The sequence below is a fragment of the Vipera berus genome (assembly GCF_964194415.1).
Source record: "Vipera berus genome assembly, chromosome: 14".
NCBI classification, from domain to species: Eukaryota; Metazoa; Chordata; class Lepidosauria; order Squamata; family Viperidae; genus Vipera; species Vipera berus.
The window spans coordinates 5,729,291-5,741,614 of record NC_138217.1 but is presented as its reverse complement, the minus strand read 5'-3'; the positions used below and the strand labels follow the sequence as shown (position 1 = coordinate 5,741,614).

General features: G+C 42.6%; 1 protein-coding gene across 1 annotated transcript in view; it reads left to right on the top strand.

The window, feature by feature from the left end:
- Nucleotides 1-9,914: 9,914 nt before the first annotated feature.
- RIMBP2 (RIMS binding protein 2) overlaps nucleotides 9,915-12,324 on the top strand; it is a gene marked incomplete at its 3' end in the record, with an annotated part of 40,553 nt that continues 38,143 nt past the window's right edge. The window contains exon 1 of the mRNA XM_081339120.1: nucleotides 9,915-10,019. Within this exon, the coding sequence (XP_081195246.1) occupies nucleotides 9,918-10,019 (102 nt within the window). The 5' untranslated portion in view covers nucleotides 9,915-9,917. The remainder of the gene's footprint in view (nucleotides 10,020-12,324) is intronic.

Sequence of the window (12,324 nt, the reverse complement as noted above, 5' to 3'; positions counted from 1 at the left end):
CGCGCCGGAAGGAGCGGAGATCGGGCGCCATCCGGAAGAATAGAATAGAATAGAATAGAATAGAATAGAATAGAATAGAATAGAATAGAATAGAATAGAATAGAATAGAATAGAATAGAATAGAATAGAATAGAATAGAATAGAGCTGGGAGGGACCTTGGAGGTCTTCTAGTCCAGCCCCCTACTCAAGCAGGAGAACCTATACCATCTCAGACAAATGACTGTCCAGTCTCTTCTTAAAAAATCTCCAGTGATGGAGCGCCCACGATTTCTGGAGGCAAGCTGTTCCACTGGTTAATTGTCCTCACTGTTAGGAAGTTTCTCCTTCAGTTTCCAACCATTGTTTCTCGTCCTGCCCTCTGGGGTTTTGATGAATAACGTGACTCCTTCTTCTTTGTGGCAGACCCTCAAATACTGGAATACTGCTATCATGTCTCCCCTATTTCTTCCTTTCTTTAGACTAGCCAAACCCAAGTCCTGCAGCCGTTCTTCATAAAAGAAAATATTGAAAGAAAAAGCAACAGTCCCTACACCATGCCGTGTACGCATTTGTTAAATATATCTCTGTCACGATGCTTTAGAAAATCTTTGATTAATAAAATATGAGTCCGAATCCTCACAGCTTGCTCATTAAGTAAAGGCCAAGCTATAAGATTTAATCCCTAGCTGTGCAATAATTAACATAGCAATACACAAAATGCCACGTAGGGTGGCCATTGAATGTTCTCTCAAGTTGAGGGGGGGGTGTCCAACTTATCATGTCTTCTCCCACCCACTCCCAATCCAGGGTGACAGATTCAGCTGGCTTCATGAAAGACAAGCTGCGTAGTCGTGTCTTTTAGCAACTGAAGGCAACTCCTAAAGGAAGCATCACAGATTTGGAAGATTGGAACCTTGTAAATCCCTCAAGGAATTGATTTCTTGACGGTCCTGCAAGATTAATTTTAGAACTTTTTATTTTCTCCTGTTTAATAACAGGGCCAACAGGCCTTCAACGTGGGAGGCTGTTGTCCTGACAATGGCTGATTGTCTCCAGGTTTGCTCACCTCTTATGTCTCTCTGTCCATCAGGCCAAATTTTGATTTTCTTCTTTAAAATTCCAGTCTTTTGCAAGAAGGAAAAATGGAGAGCATGGGTTTAAAGGCGAGCCATTTCCTTCTCTTGGTTGACTTGGGCCTGGTTGATGTGCCAACCTCTGCAGATTCACAAGTGGAATTTTCACTCATTTTTATCTTCTTCTTCTTCTTCTTCTTCTTCTTCTTCTTCTTCTTCTTCTTCTTCTTCTTCTTCTTCTTCTTCTTCTCCCCCTCTTCTTCTTCTCCTCCTCTTCCTCTTCCTCCTCCTCCTCCGCCACCACCACCACCAACAACAACAACAACACCCATCTTGTGTGGGTATCTGCTTCATGGGTCTCACAAAAGCTTAAATTCATTCTCCCCCAGCTTTCTCAATATCCGTAGGAAACATCTCCTTGTAGAAGATTTAAAAAGTAAAAAGTAAGGGGAGACATGGACTTCAGTTAACATTTTTTTCTATAAAAATGCATCCATCCCCCCCATCTAGCATTTTAGCTTACAATTTTGGGGAGACATAAGATTCTAGTTCTCTATATTGTACTGTCCGGCACTATCAATTGTTGGGTTGGACATCCACCCTTATGTATTTTCTTATAATTTACTATCATTCTGTCATCTTTATGGCCAAAAGTATTACAAAATAGAAAGAAAAAGTCAGTTGCTGTCTTTGAGGGATTTCCCCCCATTTTAATTCCTGCAGGGAATTACTCTAATTTTTTTTAAAAAGTGCCCTCATGCTATCTGATTAATATCAACGTGTAAGTTAACCCAATTTAACGTCTGTCAAGCGTTTAAAATTTAAAGGACTTTCTCAATAATAAGTATAGTTATTAATTTGTCAGGTTGAGATTCTGAGGTACAATGATATGAAAATCTCAGGAAAATTGATTTAAAAAAAAACACCAAAGGAGATACATTTCTAGTAAAAATATCTCTTCTCTGTGCTTTAGAACCCCTTTGGGATATAATTGGGCACATAAGAAACAGCCCCTCCCTTCCCCTTAGAAGGATATATATGAAGTACAGGGGGACATCTCCAATTTTTCCTTTTAGATTGCTGTCAGCTTCCCACTTACGCTACCCTTAATCAGTGTCATTAAGTAGATTGGATTAGCAGTGGAAGAAATGCCCTGGGATATATCTGCAGCCCAGTGTAACTGAAGGGAACCAGATTGATGACACCTAACCTGACATATTTAATTCAGTCTTTGGCCTTTCAAATCCCCAGATCCTTTGGGAAATTTAATGAGAAGGCAAAGGGACATCTGTATGGAACTGTCCACTTTTAGACGTGTTACTGCAGATAGTAACATTTGGCTAATTTATGCTTTCAATGCCTGAAACCAGAGAAGGCATTACTTGAGTAACTAGGTTTCATGTCTAAAGCAGGACTAGAACTCACCTTCTCCTGGTGATTGGCCAAAGGTCACCCAGCCAGCTTTCACACCTAAGGTGGGACTTGAACTCACTATCTCTAGGTGATTGGCCCAAAGTCAACTAGTTGGCTTTCACGCCTAAGGGGGGGAATAGAACTCACCATCTCCTGGTGATGGGCCCAAAGTCACTTGACCAGTTTTCACACCTCAAGAAGGACTAGAACTCATTATCTCCAGGTGATTGGTCCAAAGTTACCTAGCTGGCTTTCATGGTTAAGGCGGGACTAGAATTCACAGTCTCCTGGTTTCTAGCCTGGTGTCTTAACCACTAGACCCAACTGGATGAAGGATGTTGATCTCCCTAAGAAATCCAATTATGTATCACCTGTCAACTGTCCAGTTGGCATTTCCAGAAAAAAGAAACTCCTGGGACATAATTTTACCAAGGGTATAATACTTTACTGAAAATCTACATTGGCATAGAAGAAGCAAAACCAGCTCTGATTTCCCACACAAACACAAGCATAGTTATTTCCATTTCCCTCCGAGCCACCCACAAGTAATACTTTTTAGGATTTAGGATTTATTAAATTTATATGCTGCCCGTCTCCCTAAGGACTCAGGGCGGCTCACAACAATAACAATTAAGAGACATAAAATACAAAAATTTTAAAAAGAATTAAACAATGAATATAAGAAATACGGGACAAGTTAACACAATAAAAAACCAAATTAAAAACCATGGTCAGTCCAGGCCCGCTTTTTGTTCGTTTTGTTATGAGAAAACAGTTAGCCACACTTCCAAAGATGCCTCGGTTGCCTAAATACTACCCCCCCCCGACCTTTGCATTCCATTCCACAACTGCTTCCCTTTTTTGTCAGACTGTGAAAATGTAGGTCAAATCAGCCTTGAATCATCCTTCCTAACTAAGATGGCCAAGGGTGGAGGCTGATGGAGGGAAGGCGTAGCTAAAAAAATGGAAGTTACCAGAGTGGGTGATGAAATGGAAACGAATGTTTATTCTATCGGGATTTATGAGCATCTGGCTACATGCTCTCAGAAATGGCATGCTGGTTAGCTGGATTGGTCCCTGAGTGCATATCCTGGACAGCCTTGCTGGACTGTTTGATGGTACTTTAACCGCAGCATCTCCTGCCAGGAACTCTGATTGCCGAAGACTCTTGCTGTTCAAAGAGCCAGTGGCTCTTAGATAGGCAGTTTGTTTATTTCCTTCCTGGCTATTTTTACCCTTTGCATATCAAATGCTCTGTTCTCAGACTATCATTAAAGAACAAACTCCGGGTCGGTTGCGGTGTTGATCCTCTTTTTATCAGGACATGTTTTAATTTGCATCTTTAAAAGGAAAGGAAGAATCTAATTGTGGAACGGGAGCTATTTCAAATGCAGATGGCTTCTCAACCACTTATACATAAGGTGGGGGGGAGGGAAATAAAACCGGTTGGGTGGTTGAGCTGAACCCTCCCTTGGCTGACACTTTCTGGATGTCCCTGATTCCTTGCCTTCCTGATGGCCTGGCCCACATTTTGCAGGTCCCCCTAAGCCTGGCTAAGTCATCGGCGCTATTTCAAAGAGAAATGGAAGAGCTCTGATCAGGTTCCTTTGGCAGAGTTGGTGAACCAACTCAACAGAAGATCTTAGAAAAAGCTAAAGAGGTTTGGGCCTCGTTAGAAGCTGGAGGGATAAGATAAAGAAATACCAAGGTTAGAGAGAAGAATGAGAAGCCAACAAACCCTCAACAGCAATAGATAATAATAATAATAATAATAATAATAATAATAATAATAATAATAATAATAATAATAATAATAATAATAATAATAATGAGGAGGAGGAGGAGGAGGAGAAGAAGAAGAAGAAGAAGAAGAAGAAGAAGAAGAAGAAGAAGAAGAAGAAGAAGAAGAAGAAGAAGAAGAAGAAGAAGAAGAAGAAGAAGTTGGAAGGGACCTTGGAGGTCATCTAGTCCAACCCCCTGCTCAGGCAGGAAACCCTATACCATTTCAGACAAATGGCTGTCCAATCTCTTCTTAAAAACTTCGGGTGTTGGAGCATTCACCGCTTCTGGAGGCAGGTCGTTCCACTGATTGATTGCTCTCACTGTCAGGAAGTTTCATCACAGTGTTTGGTTCGACTCGCAAGATATTTGCGCGTTCTGGTGCGGTTTGACTTCGGATCCGCGCTGCAATTCGTTCTTTGTTGAGTCGGCTTCCCCCCCCACCCCCCCACCCCCGATATTTTAAAGTCTGTGGCATTTACGTAAGTTTCCCCCTCCCCGCTTGGCCTAAGTTCTTGGCTCGTTTCTGTGTTTCCAACTAGGAAACAAAATACATTGAGGACGTGTAAACTAAATAAAACATTAAAAAAAAAGAGAGAGAGATGCGTAACTCCAGGCGATACAGATTCTTGCTTCAGAAACAACGGCGGGACTCGTTCTTTCTTCCTGCGTTGAATTTCTTTCTTCCTTCCTTTTTTTTTCCTTTTTCTTTTTTTTTTTGGCTGGCCTTGTACTCCCTGAGAGATTTTTTTTATTACTCTCGCTGTGTTGTTTTAAATTGCATTTATTTCCAGTCTCGGAAGAGAGGCCGGCTTGAGCTTCTGTGTAAAGCAGGGGTCTTCAAACTTGGCCCTTTTATGACTTGTGGACTTCAACTCCCAGAATTCCTCAGCCAGCAAATTCTGGGAGTTGAAGTCCACAAGTCATAAAAGGGCCAAGTTTGAAGACCCCTGGTGTAAAGGCACAACTCGCTTTTAAAAGGCAACTTGTTCTATTTAATTATTCCCCCCCCCCAGAAAAACCCCATTTGTTCTATCCTGTTTTGTTTTGCTTTGTGTGTGTGTGTGTGTGTTCTTCCTGTCGGAGATCACAGGATATTAGCTAGTTGTAACAGTTCAACGGACTGATTTCATATTAGGCAGGATTGCCGCAAAACAGAAGGACGGAGAGGGACTTTTCATTTCTGATGAATTGCCACATCTCAGGGATGCTTTTATTAAAGATAGATATCTCGGAGAAGGCCCAGCTCTTGGGAGATTCTGCCTGAGATCGTTGGCGCAGGTAATCCTCAACACTAAGGACCACAGCTGCAACCAGAATTTCTAAGCAAGGCCGTTAAGTGAGTCATGAACTTTTCCATGGTTCTTAAGTGAGTTGTTGCGCTTGTTAAGGGAACAATGTCCAGGATACTATGAGTCCTGGTCTTGTCCCACTTAGCCGTGAAACCAGGAGGCAGTGGGTTCAAGTCTTGTTCTAGGCATGAAAGGTGGCTGGGTGACTTTGGGCCAATCACCAGGAGACTGGGAGTTCTAGTGCTGCCTTAGCCATGAAAACCAGCTGGGTGACTTTGGGCCAATCACCAGGAGACTGGGAGTTCTAGTGCTGCCTTAGCCATGAAAGCCAGCTGGGTGACTTTGGGCCAATCACCAGGAGACTGGGAGTTCTAGTGCTGCCTTAGCCATGAAAACCAGCTGGGTGACTTTGGGCCAATCACCAGGAGACTGGGAGTTCTAGTGCTGCCTTAGCCATGAAAACCAGCTGGGTGACTTTGGGCCAATCACCAGGAGACAGTGACTTCTAGTTCCCCACTTAGGCATGAAAGCTGGCTGGGTGACTTTGGGCCAATCACCAGGAGACTGGGAGATCTAGTGCTGCCTTGAAAGCCGGCTGGGTGACCTTGGGCCAGTCTCTCCCTCTCAGCCCAACCCACCTCACAGGGTTGTTTTTGTGGGGAAAATAGGAGGAGGAAAGTGTGTTGGATATGTTTGTCGCCTTGAGTTATTTGTAAAAATAATGAAGGGGGAGGAAGGAATACAAACAAACCAATGGATAAAACCCTTCACTTCTTTATGTGGCATTTTCCATCTCCTCCCAGCCCCATCCAACTGAACTGCACCACATGAATAAAACACCACCGCGATGCTTGAGTCTCCTCTTTGCTTTCCTTGCAGGAAAATGAACGGAAGGACGTCGGGGATGGAAAGGATCCTTTGAGCTTCCAATATGCCAGCATATCACACAAGGTATTACCGCAGAGCTAGGGAACCCGCGAGATGAGGCTTTCAGTTAAAGCAGGGGTCGGCAACCTCGGCTCTTTTATGACTCGTGGACTTCAACTCCCAGAATTCCTGAGCCAGCTATGCTGGCTCAGGAATTCTGGGAGTTGAAGTCCACGAGTCATAAAAGAGCCGAGGTTGCCGACCCCTGAGTTAAAGGAACGGGCTGCACCTAACAATCAGAGGCCGATTGTTATTATTTTTCACTTGGCTTGAGACTGCAACCAAGACCTGAAGGTTTTGCTAGGAGGATGCCACATTGCATCATTCCCTTCTTCCTCTTCCCACTGGTGAAGGTGTTTCTGTGATGCCCACGTGCTGCCAGGCTGACCTTTCCCCACTGCATGTCATGGTCGGAGCCAAATACTGGGGCTATTGAGCATCCTCAGACCAACGTCTACACGGGTCTGTTGTATTTGTCATTTGTGGGCTCCTTGGCGCTCTCTGAGCTTCATTGTTTTCTTGCAGATGTTTCATTACCCAACTAGGTAACATCATCAGTTCTAGACAGGAGTGAAGTGGAGAAGAAAGATGAGGGAGAACAGGGAAGGGAGGAGGAGGAGAAGGACTGTGAGGTGGTTGATGCTCTCTGAGCTTGGTTGTTTTCTTGCAGATGTTTTATTACCCAATTAGATAATATCCAAAGTGCTAGAAAGGAGTGGGATTTGTGAAGATGACGAGGAGGAGGAAGACGATGAGAATGAGGAGGTGGTGGTGGTGGTCATCCTTGGTGTTCTCTGAACTTGGTTAGTTGATTGATCCTAAGTGCTAGAAAGGAGTGGGATTTGTGGAGAGGAAGAGGAAGAGGAGGATGTCCTTGGTGCTCTTTGAGTTTGGTGGTTTATAGACAGTTCATTACCCAAATAGGTAACATCATCAGGGCTAGAGAGGGATGCAGGAGGAGGAGGAGAACTGTGGGGTCCTTGGTGCTCTCTGAGTTTGCTCATTTTCTTGCAGACTTTGCATGACCCAACTAGGTAACATCCTCAGGGCTGGAAGAGAGTGGGTTTTGCTCTCTGTTTATATACAACTGGCTTGCCTTGTCAGTGTTGATGGGAGTATTCTTGGTGGTTCCTTGATTAGGCTGTTGTCTACTGTTTGATTGTTTGCCTGAGATTTTATTTTTTTTAATTTTAATTCCATTTATATCCCGCCCTTCTCCGAAGACTCAGGGCGGCTTACAAGCTTAGCAGTAGCCTTCATTCTATGTCTATGCCTGCTTATTAGGGCTTTCACACACACCCCAAGCGGCATTATTACAAAGTCAGCTTAATTGCCCCCAACAATCTGGGTCCTCATTTTACCTACCTCGGAAGGATGGAAGGCTGAGTCAACCTTGAGCCTGGTGGGACTCGAACCTGCACTAATGGCAGGCAGCTGGTGTTACTTAAGGAGGCATTAGCCCACTGCTCCACCAAGGCAGTTCCTTGACAGGCGCCTTGTCTTTTGGGACTCTCAGATTAAAATCTATACAACTTCTAGAATGGTTGAACTTCAGATCTTCTGATGTCTTCTATGGTTGGGGGGAGGGGGATAAATAATAGAAGGCATCTCATTCAGAAACAATTGTTCACCTTCTCTTTCCGTTGACAAGAACCGAGTATGGAAAGTACAGTAGCTTTGGCCCTCATTTTTTTTTCCTCTCTCCTCCTGGTTTGCTCTCTAGGTGTAAAACAACAATGACCTGCTCAGAGAAGTCCTTGCTGTAGTAATCAAAGAACGAGATTTGGCTCTTTGGGGGAAACACCAGTGCCAAGCCAAACTGGAGAACTTAGAGCAAGTCCTAAAGGTAAGGTTGATATGACTACCAAAAGCTTTGCGTTCTCGTAGAAGGAAGCCAACGAGTACAGACAGTCGAAGTTACAATGGCACTGAAAAAAGCCCCCAGTCCTTGCCCTCAAAACCACTGCAGCCTCTTCACAGTCACGTGATTCGGGCATATATTGACAATGGGGCACGATGGCTCAGCGTTTAAAGACGCTGAGCTAGTCAGCTGGAAAGCTAACAGCCCAGGTTGGAGACCCGCGGACCACGTGACGGGGTGAGCTCCTGTTTCTTGCTCCAGCTCCTGCCCACCCAGCACTTCGAAAGCAGGCAAATGCGAGTAGATCAATAGGTGCCACTTCGGTGTGAAGGGGACAGCGTTCCATGCGCCTTTGGCGTAGAGCCAGGCTGGCCACAGGATCACGGAAATTGTCTTTGGATAGCGACGGCTCCCTTGGCCAAGAGCAGAGATGGGCACTGCCCCCTGGAGTCAGACACAGCAGGGTAGAGGGTAGAAACCTTTACAGGTCGTCCTGGAGTTACAACAGGTCACTTAATGGCCGTTCGAAGTGACAACGGTGCTGAGAAAAGTGACTTACCACCATGTTTCACACTTATGACTGTTGCAGCATCCCTGTGCTCATGTGATTTACATTCGGACAGTTGGCAACTGACTCCTATTTGTGACGGTTGCCATATCCCGGGCTCTCGTGATCCCCTTTTGCAACCTTCTGACCAGCCAGGCAAGGAAGGAGCCAGATTCGCTTAACAACCATTTGATTCAGTTCACAACTGTGGTGATGTGCTTCACAACCATGGCCAAATCATAAAATCAAGCACACCTCGGACTCTTAAGGAACCCTTAACAGCCACCTGGAATGGAATGGAATGGAATAGAAGAATAGAATAGAATAGAATAGAATAGAATAGAATAGAATAGAATAGAATAGAATAGAATAGAATAGAATAGAATAGAATAGAATAGAATAGAATAGAATAGAATAGAAAATATGGAATGGAATGGAATGGAATGGAATGGAATAGAATAGAATAGAATAGAATAGAATAGAATAAAATAGAATAATGGAATGGAATGGAATAAAGAATAGAATAGAATAGAATAGAATAGAATAGAATAGAATAGAATAGAATAGAATAGAATAGAATAGAATAGAATAGAATAGAATAAGAAATGGGAACGGGAACGGAACAACAGAACAGAACAAAACAACAGAACAGAACAGAACAGAATAGAATAGAATAAGAAATGGGAATGAGAACAGAACAGAACAGAACAATAGAATAGAATAAGAAATGGGAATGAGAACAGAAGAATAGAATAGAATAGAATAGAATAGAATAGAATAGAATAGAATAGAATAGAATAGAATAGAATAGAATAGAATAGAATAGAATAGAATAAAAAATGGGAATGGGAATGGGAATGGGAATAGAACAGAACAGAACAGAATAGAATATTGCTGGAAGGGACCTTGGAGGTCTTCTAGTCCAGCCCCCTGCTTGAGCAGGAGAACCTATACTCAGCCACGGAAATTCTGCTTGTAAGCCGAGGACTCCCTAAGGCTGGCTACCTTCACCCACAGTGGTTGTCTGTCTTTCTGTCCACAGCATATGCGAGAGGCTGCTGAACGGCGGCAACAGCTGGAACTAGAGCATGAACAGGCCTTGGCTATTCTCAACTCAAAGCAGAAGGAAATTGAACTGTTGCAAAAGGTAAGAGTAGGGCTGCGCGGGACCAAGGAGCCAACAGGAGGGTTGAAATTGTCGCAGAGAACGAAAGCGACAATCTGGTTTATGTGTCATCTCTCCCCCCCCTCCCTCCCCCCTCCCTCTCTCTCCCCCCACCCTCTCTTTCTGCTTTATGAAATTCTCCACTTGCAGACCAGTAAATTAATCCCAGTCTTTTCTCGTTGCTCCTTACAACGTGATTGGAACAATTATCCAATTACGGAATATATGAAATGTCTCTCCTGGACTGTTCTCCAATAGCCAGCTTCCAAAACCAGAGAGAACATTAATAATGTCCTTCAAGAGGAAATGGATACTGATAAGACGATCCACTAAGGATAAGCGTGTTGGTTAAGAAACTAAAATTGCCATCTCTCTCTCTCTCTCTCTCTCTCTCTCTCTTTCTCTGTCTTTCTCTATTATTAGAGGCTCGAATTTCGAAAAGATGTATTATTATGGAAGTCTGTGATACAAGATAAGGCGGATGTTTCTTATGATGTTGCAAAGACGTTTTCATATTGCAGAACTTCAGGCTTATTTCTCGCTTCTGGGGATCTGATTGCCAAGTTTAATATAATTTTGGCATACAGCTCAAGTAATTTTAAGATCCAGGATCCGGTCTTGAGGTCTCAAAGAGAGCAGAGACAGTGAATTTGGGTGGACTTTCTGAGCTACCAAGTGGGAGATTACATTTTTATATTCCCTTATGATTCCTGAAGTATGGCAAAACAGAAACACAAATTAAACTGTGCCCCCCCCCCCAAAACAAACAAACAAATAAAAACCCACACAAAATTCCTGCCTTCCAATTTCCTGAAAGTTTCGTTCTCTTTCAGAAAAAGCTTCAGTTGTTTGTTTTTTTAAAAGTTCCTTTTAAGGTGCCTTTACAGGTTTCCCCTTGACTTACAACCATTCAATTAGTTTGTTTGCTGGCGTTTGGGGAAACTCTTTTTATGGGGAAAGATGCTGAAATTCTCTCTTCTCTCCTTGATTTCCCCTTCTTTTCTTTTCTTTTTTCTTTTCTTTTCTTTTTTTCTTTCCTTTCCTTTCCTTTCCTTTCCTTTCCTTTCCTTTCCTTTCCTTTCCTTTCCTTTCCTTTCCTTTTCTTTTCTTTGTACATCCAAATGAGAAACATCACGCAGCATTTTCTCCTGCTTTTTTCCCTTTAAATTGAACCACTTCTGAGCTCAGCTGAAGTGTAAGGGACATGTATTTGAGAGGATGCCACAAAGAAGAGGGGGTCAAACTATTCTCCAAAGCACCAGAGGGCAGGACGAGAAACAATGCTTGGAAACCGATCAAGGAGAGAAGCAACCTGGAATTAAGGAGGAACTTCCTGACAGGGAGGACAATTACCCAGTGGAACAGCTTGATTCCTGAAATCCTGGGCGCTCCATCACTGGACCTTTTTAAGAAGAGACTAGATAGTCACTTGTCTAAAATGGTATAGGTTCTCCTGCTTGAGCAAGGGGCTGGACTAGAAGACCTCCAAGGTCCCTTCCAGCTTCTATTCTATTCTATTCTATTCTATTCTATTCTATTCTATTCTATTCTATTCTATTCTATTCTATTCCATTCCATTCCATTCCATTCCATTCTATTCTATTCTATTCTATTCTATTCTATTCTATTCTATTCTATTCTATTCTATTCTATTCTATTCTATGCTATGCTATGCTATGCTATTCTATTCCATTCTATTCTGTTCTGTTCTGTTCTGTTCTGTTCTGTTCTGTTCTGTTCTGTTCTATTCTATTCTATTCTATTCTATTCTATTCTATTCTATTCTATTCTACTCTACTCTACTCTACTCTACTCTACTCTACTCTACTCTACTCTACTCTACTCTATTCCTATTCCATTCCATATTCTATTCTATTCTATTCTATTCTATTCTATTCTATTCTATTCTATTCTATTCTATTCTATTCTATTCTATTCTATTCTATTCTATTCTATTCTTCTGTTCTGTTCTGTTCTGTTCTCATTCCCATTTCTTATTCTATTCTGTTCTGTTCTGTTGTTCCGTTCCCGTTCCCATTTCCATTCTCATTCTATTCTATTCTATTCTATTCTATTCTATTCTATTCTATTCTATTCTATTCTATTCTATTCTATTATTCCATTCCATTCCATTCTGTATTTCATCTCCTGAAAACTCTCCACCAAAACAAATCTGGTCCAAGAGGCTTTGGAAGCGCGGCCTTTGATATTTATGACGTCTGATGACTGCCAAATTGCTGAAAATCGCTCCCTTCATCTGCGTGCTAGAAAGAGCTTTCAAAACCCG